Consider the following 12,237-nt stretch of genomic DNA (forward strand, 5'->3'; position numbering starts at 1 on the left):
ACAAAATGGTAATCTGGAGTAGCAGGAGCCCATGGTGAATATGAAGTAGGAATGAGCAATCTCACCCCATTCATGAAATGTTGCTAGTCAACTCTCTTGGTTTCCTTTGAAATTCATTGGCTGTTCTGACTGAAGAACTGGAAACTCCAATTTGGTTTTAAATTTTGCTTTTGTCTTAAAAAAAAAAAAAAAAGGCTACTCGACTACAGAGGACTTCCAGGAGAGAACAGGTGTATACAAAACACGGTGCAAATTTTAAAACCACAAGCCTTGGCCTTGTGGGTTCATATAGAACCTTTTCGGGTTTTTTTGTTGCATCACTTTTTCAAATCTGCTGTGCCACTATTTCCCCCCTGCTGGATTCCAAAGTTAATGGCGTTTTTAAAATCAAAATCATGAGATAAACCAGTTGGGTGACTCCACCTTTTGTTTGTCTGAGGTATGTCTGGGGTGGGGAAATCTTAAAAGTGCAGAAAAAGGTGATGGGGGGGGGCCATGGAAATGACAGGAGCGATTTCCTCCCCCTTCTCACAAGAAAAGATCACAGTAAGAAATCAATTATCAGGAGTTTTAAAAAAAGACTCCAAATATGAGGTAATCTTTCACATCTTGCAGCAGTCACAGAACCATGGGTTTTGGAAGGACCTCAAAGGTCATACAGTCCAATCCCTGCCGAGGCAGGAAAACACATTACCGCAGCAGTAGCGCCTGCCAGTTTTGAACAGCCGTTTTAAGCGCAATCCATGCTCAGCAGTTGGAAAGCAGAGAGATGAGACTGAAAATTAAGGCATCCCCACCCCACCCCTGCCCAAACAACCTTTCCGCTCATCTTCGGCACCCTACGCCTTAGAGCACTTGGAGAATTCCACTTCATTTGTAGCTATACTGGAAAAAAAGTGAATTAAACTCGGGCGCTAGGGACCCAAACGAACACGACTCTTTCCAAAAGGACCTCCCGGCGCAGTGAAACGCAGAGCAGAATCCCGTCCGCTCTTCTGCCCTGTGGTGTCGCGTACAAGCAGCAACAGCTCCTGAGAAAGAAAGAAACGGCATTCCTCGGTGGAAGAGAGATGGGCCATTAACTATCCAAAGCGAAACTTGAGTCTATATTTGACCGGGGGCGAGTTCTTCCGAGGAATCGGCAACGGGACCTTTGGCTTTGCTGGGATAGCGACAGGTGGTTTCCTCTTCTCAGGAACGGCGACAGTGAAAGCCAGTTCCGGCTGTTCTGCTTGCCTGAACCTCGGGAGGAAATGCGTTGAGATATGCTGGGGTTTCACCCGAGGGCTGCACCCTCTTTTCGCCTTGCCCCGTTTGTTCAAGGCCACGTACCATTCTCTGCCCGTCTTCTCAGTCCTGTAAACTGCTGAGGCGTAGGTGTTGTAGCTGTTTTCTTGAAACCGCTCCCTGAACTTGCAGTCGTCTGTGAATTTGGCCTAGGGAATTAGAAAGGGGGGGAAAACAACAATAGCAGCAAATGCTGGCTTTATAAAAGCGTTGTCACTGTACCTGTGTTGGCCTACAATTACTATTTCTTATTTCTCTTATCGAACCTTCGCCTGAAGGTCTCAAAGTGGATCACAGCACATAAATGCACAATACGATTTAAACACCAATAAACGGCAACCTGACTTCTAAGCCCATTTTATTGATCTAGACAGGGTGCGGAGAATCTTTGGCTCTCCAGATGTTGCATAGCCACAACTCTCATCAACCCCAGCAAGTACTATTACCGTGTTTCTCCGAAAATAAGCCATAGTGATAGGCAGTTTAACCTTGTAGGTTAAGAAATAACCTTGTAGGTTAAACTGTACCATACTTATTTAAAAAATAAGGCATCCCCTGAAAATAAGCCACCATGTGTTTTTTTGAGGAAAAATAAATATAAGATGGTGTCTTATTTTTGGAGAAACACGGTATTTTATCATCATCATTATTATTACTTTAGACGTGTTCCCCGCATTTTCAAATTATTCATTAGACTCTCTCTTGTCCACACTTCCCGATTAGCTCCCTGAAATTTCTCATGAGGCTGCAGAAACGCCTTCTCTTTTTGCATGACTAGCATAATGCAAGGTAAGAAACAGTCACTTAACTAACCATAAAGGGCATATAGAGTGCACACGTCCCCCATATTGATGCTTCAAGTCACCAGTAAAGCCAATTTTATCCTGTGTGAGAATACAATGGATTGGAGCATTTTGTTTTCTAATGGAAGGGAGCTGGCCACTGTGACACATAATCATTCATTTTATTTGCGTGTCTTGAACTATTAAGATGCATGGAGGGGGGAAATAATGTGCAACTTAACTATAACCTGAGAGAGATGCTAAGGATAGATAGATAGATAGATAGATAGATAGATAGATGATAGATAGTAGAAGGGCCTTGTTTGTTATAGTCCACTTTTCTTGGAAACCGCTTGACCGATTCCGCTCAAATTTGGAAACAGCGTTCCTTGCCAATATGAGACTGTTTGCAGAACCTTAGAGTGTTAAGATCCCACCCCTAACACACCTAAAAACATGATTTTCTCTATAAAAAAGGCAAAATATACCACCCCCAAGTGGACATCAAAGGAACAGATGGCAAATATTGCCATAATCTCGCCCACTAGGCCGAAGCCTTTACAGACTAGGCCGAATGGAGGTACTGACTCGCCTGGGTGGGGGTTGGGGGGGGAGAGGGAGTTGGGGGATTCACAGGGATGAGCCGGGGGGGCAGAATAGGTCATGGATCAGGACAGGGTGGGGGCAGTCACAGGGATGAGCCACTGCAACGTGTGGCAGGGCCAGCTTGTGTGTGTGTGTGTGTGTGTGTGTGTGTGTGTGTGTAATTAGCTTTGATTTATGGATGGTGAGTACTTTTGGAGCCCATCCACAGGGCTCTGTATACCCAGTGACAAGCCATAGGGGGAAATAAAAAAAGGATGTGGTCTTGCCTTCATGCTTTATTGGTGAGATTCCCAGAGGCACCTCTGGCTGGTCCATAGATGGGGAATTATATGGAAGCAGATGAGCCTTTGGCCTGATCCCACAGGCTACTGTGAGATGGAAAAGCCCTGAAGGGTTGGTAAATCTGTTGGTTTGTTGTTGTTTTTATCTTATCACCTCTGGCCACTGAGAGTACAACACCAGCCCCACTTTCATATGGTGCTAGGATAGCCACTTAAGCATTTCCTCAAAATAATAATAATAATAATAATAATAATAATAATAATAATATATTATTTATACCCCGCCCATCTGGCCGGGTTCCCCCAGCCACTCTGGGCGGCTTCCAACAAAATATTAAAATACAGAAATCCATCAAACATTAAAAGCTTCCCTAAACAGGGCTGCCTTAAGATGCCTTCTAAAGGTCTGGTAATTGGAAAAGGAGGCCATGGTTTTGCATACAATCTGCAAATGCTAATCATTGTATATATACAGATTTAGAAAGGATGGGTGGTATGCAGCTCTTGCCGCCCAGTCAGCCTGCCGCCAAGACAGCCTGACAGGCGCCAGCCCGGGAGGGGAAACCGTGCTGCGTGCTGCGCCTGCCCACCAGCCGCAGGAAGAAATGGAGCGGGGGCAGGTGCGCCGGAGCGATCTCCGCACCACGGCGCCCGGGTGCCCGACGTGCTTGAGACGGCCCTGCAGCCTGACATCAATACCAGGAAAGATTCTAGAGCAGATCATTAAGCAAACGGTCTGTGAGCACCTAGAAAGGAACGCTGTGATCACTAAAAGTCAGCATGGGTTTCTGAAAAATAGGTCATGTCAGACTAATCTGATCTCATTTTTTGACAGAATTACAAGCCTGGTAGATGAAGGGAATGCTGTGGATATAGCCTATCTTGATTTCAGCAAGGCCTTTGACAAGGTGCCCCATGATATTCTTGTAAAGATGCTGGTAAAATGCGGGCTAGACAATGCTACCATTCAGTGGATTTGTAACTGGCTGGCTGACCAGACCCAAAGGGTGCTCATCAATGGCTCCTCCTCATCCTGGAGAGTAGTGACTAGTGGGGTGCCACAGGGTTCTGTCTTGGGCCCAGTCTTATTCAACATCTATATCCATGACTTGGATGATGGGCTTGAGGGCATCCTGAGCAAGTTTGCAGATGACACCAAATTGGGAGGGGTGGCTAATACCCCAGAGGACAGGGTCATACTTCAAAATGACCTTAACAGATTAGACAACTGGGCCAAAGCAAACAAGATGAATTTTAACAGGGAGAAATGCAAAGTACTACACTCTTGGGGGGGGGCGAAAGGCACAAATACAGGATGGGTGACACCTGGCTTGAGAGCAGTACATGTGAAAAGGATCTAGGAGTCTTGGTAGACCACAAATTTGACATGAGTCAACAGTGTGATGCAGCAGCTAAAAAAGCCAATGCAATTCTGGGCTGCATCAATAGGAGTATAGCATCTAGATCAAGGGAAGTAATAGTACCACTGTATTCTGCTCTGCTCAGACCTCACCTAGAGTACTGTGTCCAGTTCTGGGCACCACAGTTCAAGAAGGAAACTGACAAGTTGGAACATGTCCAAAGGAGGGCAACCAAAATGGTCAAAGGCCTAGAAACAATGCCTTATGAGGAACGGCTTAGGGAGCTGGGTATGTTTAGCCTGGAGAAGAGAAGGTTAAGGGGTGATATGATAGCCATGTTCAAATATATAAAAGGATGTCATATAGAGGAGGGAGAAAGGTTGTTTTCTGCTGCTCCAGAGAAGTGGACATGGAGCAATGGATTCAAACTACAAGAAAGAAGATTCCACCTAAACATTAGGAAGAACTTCCTGACAATAAGAGCTGTTCAGCAGTGGAATTTGCTGCCAAGGAGTATGGTGGAGTCTCCTTCTTTGGAGATCTTTAAGCAGAGGCTTGACAGCCATATGTCAAGGATGCTTTGATGGTGTTTCCTGCTTGGCAGGGGGTTGGACTGGATGGCCCTTGTGGTCTCTTCCAACTATGATTCTATGATTCTTGCTAGGAGTTGTTGGCTTCCCTCTGCCTCAACAGACAATGGGGTGTGCCTCCGGGGGTGAAGTCAAACCGCTGCATTAGCAGCACCAAAGTGACCTTCCTGGGGTGCAAGCCTGGGCAGTGTGTATGGAGCTCCTGGTGGAGTGTGGAACAATATAAAATACTGTAATGGGGAAGACTGTGGTCAGGTGACCTGTGATGGGCAAGTTGAAGACCACCACCACCCCTGCTCTCCTTCCTTAAAGCTCGTGACTTCTCCCCAAAGAATACTGGGAACCGTGGTTTGTTATGGGTGCTGTGAATTGTAACTCTGGGAGGGGTAATCAACATCTTCATTGTGCTTTACTCAGCCTTAAAGTTCTTTATCTTTCAAGCAGACTTGGACCAGGCAGTTCTTTAAGCAGAGGGTTTACTCCAGGCTTCCCCAAACTGCGGCCCTCCAGATGTTTTGGCCTACAACTCCCATGATCCCTAGCTAACAGGACCAGTGGTCGGGGGAAGATGGGAATTGTAGTCCAGAACACCTGGAGGGCTGAAGTTTGGGGGTGCCTGGTTTACTCAAATAGGACTGCCCTCTGTAAAAGAGAGCATGTGGCCACTCTGTTCAAGATCCTGGGGAAAAGTCAATGGATGTATGCCATACAATCTTTACAAAATTCAGCATCAAGTGTCCAGCAGGCCTTGGGGTATGTGGAGGGGGGGGGTGCTGCAAAATGCCCAAGTCCAGTGATCAAAGTGATGTTATCCAGAATGCCAATCTCTTAATTTGATGTCTGAAACAATGGGCACACGGACAGAAGTTATATTTTTTTGTTAAACAGCGGCATTTGATATTTGCTTGTGCATATGAAAGGTCTGATTTAGGGGGCCTGATTTGACTGTAATGAATTCAGATGCGCCCAGGACGTTCGCTGGCTGACCTTGGACTAGTTCAGTGTCTCTCAGCCCACCCCACCTCGCAAGGTTGTTGTAAGGCTAACATGGGCTGCGGAAACACAGATATGCCTCCTTATGCCCAATGGAGGATAAGGTGGAATATAAATACACAGAATAAATAATAAAAGCATTTCCCTTCAGAGAGTCTTATAAAAAAACAACTTTCCTGATAACCTTTCATCTCCTTTTAACCTTTTGCTGGAGAGAAAGGGAAACAATGGTTTTAATGAAGCACTTTCAAAATTTCCATCGCAATGGGTTGCATGAGAAAAGAAGAACCATTTATACTCCCTTTTCCTCTTGTTCTTCCCCACCAGAAAAGGAGAGAGATTCAGCTAAGCAGCTACTTAACAATATAGCGGAGCTGAAAGATGATAGCGTTACAATGAATTCCCGTTGCTGACTTGCTCGCTATAAATCTGAGAACACAATTCCACATGATTGCCTCCCAAAGGAGTTTGGATTGTTTTGGCACGGAAATGTGTGTCTCATCCATCAATAGATCTGGTTAGATGGGAGAGGGTCCTGATGTCAAGGGTCTACTCATTAAGGGAGAGGAGGAGAGAGTAATGGAGAGGTTAGCAGCTGAATGGCCTTCCTCTACTTCTCTGATTACAATGAGGTCTTGTCCTGTGACAATCTGCCTCTTCGCTCCCTGCCCCAGTACTCTGGGGATCTTGGATTTTGTGATGTCCCATGGAATCTCTAGGGTTGAAAAATGGACTGGAGCTGGTTGGCTTTGGGGATCCCACTCTCCATATTAGGCATGGAGAACCTCAGAGGCTGCCCTCCAGGCTTCTCTGTTGGGCCCTTGTGATTCTCCCCAGGCCTCACCACAAGCCTGGCCCTTCCAAGAGGCAGAGTGTTGCAAGTTCTTGCCTCAGGCGGTAAGTTCTAAGTGGCTAGAAATGTGTGCTAGTGGTGGAAGAAGAAGAAGAAGAAGAAGAAGAAGAAGAAGAAGAAGAAGAAGAAGAAGAAGAAGAAGAAGAAGAAGAAGAAGAAGGGAAGGGAGGAGGAGGAGGAGGAGGAGGAGGAGGAAGAAGAAGAAGAAGAAGAAGAAGAAGAAGAAGAAGAAGAAGAAGAAGAAGAAGAAGAAGAAGAAGGGAGGAGGAGTTTGGATTTGATATCCCACTTTATCACTACCCGAAGGAGTCTCAAAGCGGCTAATATTCTCCTTTCCCTTCCTCCCCCACAACAAACACTCTGTGAGGTGAGTGGGGCTGAGAGACTTCAGAGAAGTGTGACTAGCCCAAGGTTACCCAGCAGCTGCATGTGGAGGAGCGGAGACGTGAACCCAGTTCACCAGATTACGAGTCTACCACTCCGAACCACTACACCACACTGGAGGACTCTGCTACCCTGTAGTAGTAGTAGTAGTAGTAGTAGTAGTAGTAATTTATTATTTATACCCTGCCCATCACCAGTGCCGAAGTAAGAGTCAACTACTAGTCTATCTAGATTTTGTGCACAGAATGGGGACTGCACCATCTTGTCCTTTGCCCTCAGGATAAAGAGGGGTGTGTTTGTGTAGAAACCACTGATATTTGCATAGCTAGAATGTAGACTAGTGTACTAATGTAAGTGCCAGAACTCTTGCTCCACCCACTTCTTGCCTCTTTCCCTGGCCAGGAACAGCACGTGGCCCCTGGAAGGTTGCTCAGGAGACAGTGTGGCCCTTGGGCTGGTAAAACATTCTCCACTCCTGCTCTTGAGCACCCTTTCGTACAGAAATGACTTGGTCACCATGCACTGGTAAATCCCAGACTAGATTAGTGCAATGGGACTGCCCTTGAATACTATTTGGCAACATCAACTGGTCAAACATGCAGCGACCAGATTACTGGCCAGGGTTTCATTGAGATCAAATATAACCCCATTTTTGGGAGAAAAAACCCAGCAACCAGTTCATTTCCAGGACCAAATCAAGGTGCTCACGTTAGCATTTAAAACCTAAACAACTCAGGTCCCACATATCTGAGAGACTGCCCCCTTCCCTACAGACCCACCCCGGTTGCTAAGATTGGCAAAGAGGACCCTCTTGCTGCCTCTGCCACGGCCTCGGTCCAGTATCCCTGAAGAAGTGTCTCCACCCCCATCGTTCTGCCTGGACACTGAGGACACTGAGGTCCAGCGCTGAGGGCCTTCTGGCGGTTCCCTCACTATGAGAAGCCAAGTTACAGGGAACCAGGCAGAGGGCCTTCTCGGTAGTGGCACCCGCCTTGTGGAACGCCGTCCCTCTAGATGTCAAAGAGAACAACAACTACCAGACTTTTAGAAGACATCTGAAGACAGCCCTGTTTAGAGAAGCTTTTAATGTTTGATGGACTATTGTATTTTAATATTTTGTTGGAAGCCGCCCAGAGTGGCTGGGGAAACCCAGCCAGATGGGTGGGATATTATTATTATTATTATTATTATTATTATTATTATTATTATTATTATTAAATTATTAGTATTAGTATTAGTATTATTTCAGAAGATGGGCAAGGGGGCGGCAGGAGAAGGCATGTTCTTTGGCGGCCCCCAAATTGTAGAACTCCCTCCCCGTATAAACGTGGGATGTACTCCACTGGGAGCAGTCAAATACAACATTCCTTGTTTTGCTAGAGTGGACATGCAAGGGAATGTTTGGTCCAATCAGTCAAAACTTCCTGTTCCTCCTGGCCTGGAGCATCCTTCCTTGCATATGACTAGTAGGTGGGTGTGACCTTTCCAGACCTGGTAAAAGGCCAAGTCATGCAACCACCTCCCTCTCTTTGATCTTCTTTTTCGTCCTGCAAACTTCCTGATTCACCTGGACTGTACTGCTAGCTGCCAGCCAGCAGTCTCCCTAGGTTATCTCCCATATGGGGTAAACCTGTTTCTACATGTTTATAACTTTAAGCCTAAAGCCTGCCTTCGGGGATCACACTGTGGTCTGCCTGATCATGAGTAAAACTACTTTTTGTTACTTATGAATAAGACTGTTGTGTCTTTATTCTTTTAGGAGGGATCAAAGGGTTCTTACCAGAAATAATAGAACATATCTCAATCTGGGCAAGCCAGATTGAATTTTTTTATTGTCTTAAGAGGCTCACACGAGTCTGCAACCAGTTTCTGCTGTGTAAGAAGGGGCATGTGACTTTGCTATATAAAGGAACTTGCTAGCGTGAGTTAGGAAGGATATTAATAATCAATATATCTTCTCCTGCCACCCTCGACATTCCCAGAAGAAATGTGTCTGGCAATTTCATTATGCAGTTTTCATCAAATGCTGAGGACACAGCTCTATATTTTCAGGAGCCACATTGTTGTTGTTTTTGTGATTGTGTCTTTTAAATTGTAAGTTTTTAACTGTATTTTAAGTTGGTGTAAACCGCCATTGGACCTCAGGGTGACGGTAATATGACAAACACAACACAGAGGAGATGTTCTACAGATTGTTACACACCTTGGAGAGCTCTTATCTTTGGGGTAGGCAACACCCAAACCTCATTCTCCTATACATGCACAACCTAATAGATACAGTGGAACCTCGGTTTACAACTACCTCTGTTTATGAACGCCTCCGTTTACAAACGCCGCAGACCCGGAAGTGTTTACATCCGGGTTCTGCGGCGTTGGATGCGCAGATCGCTTCTGCGCAGCTCGTGCATGCGCAGAAGTGCTCTATTGGCGCTTTGTGCACGCGCAAAAGCGTGCCTTCGGGGAGCAAATGCCTCCGTGGAACGGATTGCGTTCGTAAACCGAGGTTCCACTGTAGTTCAAACATGACCGTAGGGCACACCAGAGGCATAGGGAGGGGCAGGGAGGAGCCTTAGCCCTGGGTGAATGATTTTGAGGGGGCACAAACCAGGAACCCCCATGCAGTCCTGCCCTGGCTGCCACCAGGGGTCTCTGGGTCCCGGAGCCCTCCCTGGCCTCGCCACCACATCGCCAGCCCAATTGCTGAATGGCTGCCCAGTCAGCATCAGGGGGTAATTCACATACCAAGGGCCATGTCAGCTGGCCACACTCCTCCTTACAGCCCCACTTGGTTCTGGTGGTGATGGCCGGACAGGCATGGTGGGCTCTCTGAACCCTCTGCACCCGGCCCCATGGGTGTAGCCAAGTAAATCAATATAAATACTTAACTGAGGTTCTGCCCCCCCTACCCAACATGAAACCTGCCCCTTCAACAGAAATCCTGGCTATGCCCATGCCCGGCCCCCACCCACAGGTGTCGGTGGCAAGGACCTGGCTGGTGCGGTGGGTTCTGTTCACTCTCCATGCCCTGCCCGCCATGTGCATGTGTGCTCCGGGCAGCAGCAAATGCTGCTACGCCACTGGAGCATACAAAAACATGGTTGCTTCTCTTTATCACTTTCCTTCTCTATCTAACTTCAGCTATTTGATGGCAGGAGGGGGTGTCTAGATTTTGCCTAGATTTTTCCTAGACATGAGAGAGTGAGTGAGTGAGTGAGAGAGAGAGAGACTTCTGGGATTTCTAACATTATACTTGTTTGACGGATGGATCCCGAGAGAGTATTAACAGTGGGGTACATCCAATACAACAGATGTCTCTTCTGAAGGTCATTTCTTCTTTCTAATCTATGTCTGGCCATCCGGGCTAGTACAAAAGGATGAAAAAGTATCGATGCGATCTTGTCTGAGGCTACTGAAGCAGCTCCTGTTTCCTGCCAAGATCTGTGTCAACCAGAAGAGCAAATCCTTTGTCTCACAGGGCATTAATTTTGCTCAGCTGCCTTTGCAATCAATGAGGAAAGAATGATTAAAACGGGATGCTGCACTGAAGATGCCTCTTGTCAATTTTGCTTTTGTACAAGTTGGGAACATCAGCAAGGCAGCCTCCTCCTTGCTAATGGGTATTCCCTTACGAGCATGACAATTGAGTTCAGCGTTGCATTGTTAAACCCCACAGATTATTATCTTATACAGTATATGGGTGGGAATGGTTTGCTAGAACCGAGCACACTGAGCGAACCCTTAACTGCCCTGTGGATGTTACATTTGTAAAAGAAGAGAAAGAAATGTCCTCTTCGAGATACATATTTTCCTCAAACGGTAAAGCTTCTGCTGAGAACAGAACCTTACAAAAGGAAAAGCCGCTGGGCAGGACGGTGTTGAGTTTGACCCAATGCATATTTACTCAGGGGAAAAAATGTCCTTGGCTTCCCTGCAACTTGCTCCGCATGTATGTGGGCATCGGGTTTTAGCCTGGAACATTATAACAGGAGTTGCTCCTTTAAGAACAAAAAATGTGAGCCATCTGCTTGGGAAGCTGATAATTGCCAGGATTAATGTGGCTCCTGAATCCAGTTTCCTTATTTAAAAAAAATAAAACAAACTGCTTTATAATTTAATTAGATTACCACTTGAAATGGAAGGCCAGGCCTCAGATACAGAAGGGGAAACCGATTACAGCCCACAGAATTGCTTCCGCTTCCTTCCCCTCCCGCACCCCCCACCTGCAACCCAAAAACAAGAGTGGGACTTGATTTTATCTCTTGTTCAGCTAGAAGTAATCAAAACGCCGTTAAAATCAAAGAGCTTCCCTGAGTGACAGGCGCAGCACTTCCTTGCGCCTCCTCGAACTCATTATCCCACAAAATAAACGCGCCCTGCCAAAGCAGGAAAGAACAACAGATGCTGTTTTTACATTATCGGCATTGTTTAGCCCAGTGAACTTTAGACATTCGGCTCGGGTTTCGACTAATTTCTTGTGCTGATTTGGCTGAAGAATTGCGGGTCTTGACCTTTCAGGGTGACCTGTCTGAAACCAGGTCATCTGGTCTGGAACCACCACATCAATTAGCCGGAAGCCAAGGAAGGGGGCTTATTTAATTTCGGTAGCCGCTGAATCATGTCAGGATTTCATAACATGAAATAACAAGACGATTTCACATCGGTGGGGAAAGGGGGGGGGGGTTGGACAGCTCAACTTGTGGACCACCACGCCAAAGGCAGGCCACCATCTTTGTATGGGCATCTGCCAAGGCAGCACTTGAGAGGGACTCTTCCAGTACAGCAGGGGTGGGGAATTCCGCAGGGGCCACATTCTCTTCTGGGTAACCTCCCAGGGGCCGCATGCCAGGTGGGAAATTAGTGTACATTTTACCATATTCCGTAAGCTAGTTTCTACGCATGCTCATAAAGTACTGTTATACAGTAAGAAATTCAAGGTCACAAATATAGAATAAATATTCATAAATGCACACATATCTAAATATATGAACCATGTGTCTGAAAGCAATCCTGAAGCCATTTTGACTCTCCTCAAATATTCCTCTGCAGTAAGGGAGGCAAATGGGGAAAGCCTTCCCCATGTCTTTTTGCTTGCAAATCCTG

General features: G+C 46.3%; 1 protein-coding gene across 1 annotated transcript in view; it reads right to left on the reverse strand.

Moving 5' to 3' along the window:
* Positions 1-991: 991 nt before the first annotated feature.
* FGF5 (fibroblast growth factor 5) overlaps positions 992-12,237 on the reverse strand; it is a 29,067-nt gene continuing 17,821 nt past the window's right edge. Inside the window, exon 3 of the mRNA XM_035113459.3 lies at positions 992-1,436. Coding sequence (XP_034969350.2) covers positions 1,083-1,436 — 354 coding nt within the window. The 3' untranslated portion in view covers positions 992-1,082. The remainder of the gene's footprint in view (positions 1,437-12,237) is intronic.

Source organism: Zootoca vivipara, chromosome Z1, assembly GCF_965207765.1.
Source record: "Zootoca vivipara chromosome Z1, rZooViv2.hap1.1, whole genome shotgun sequence".
Lineage (NCBI taxonomy): Eukaryota > Metazoa > Chordata > Lepidosauria > Squamata > Lacertidae > Zootoca > Zootoca vivipara.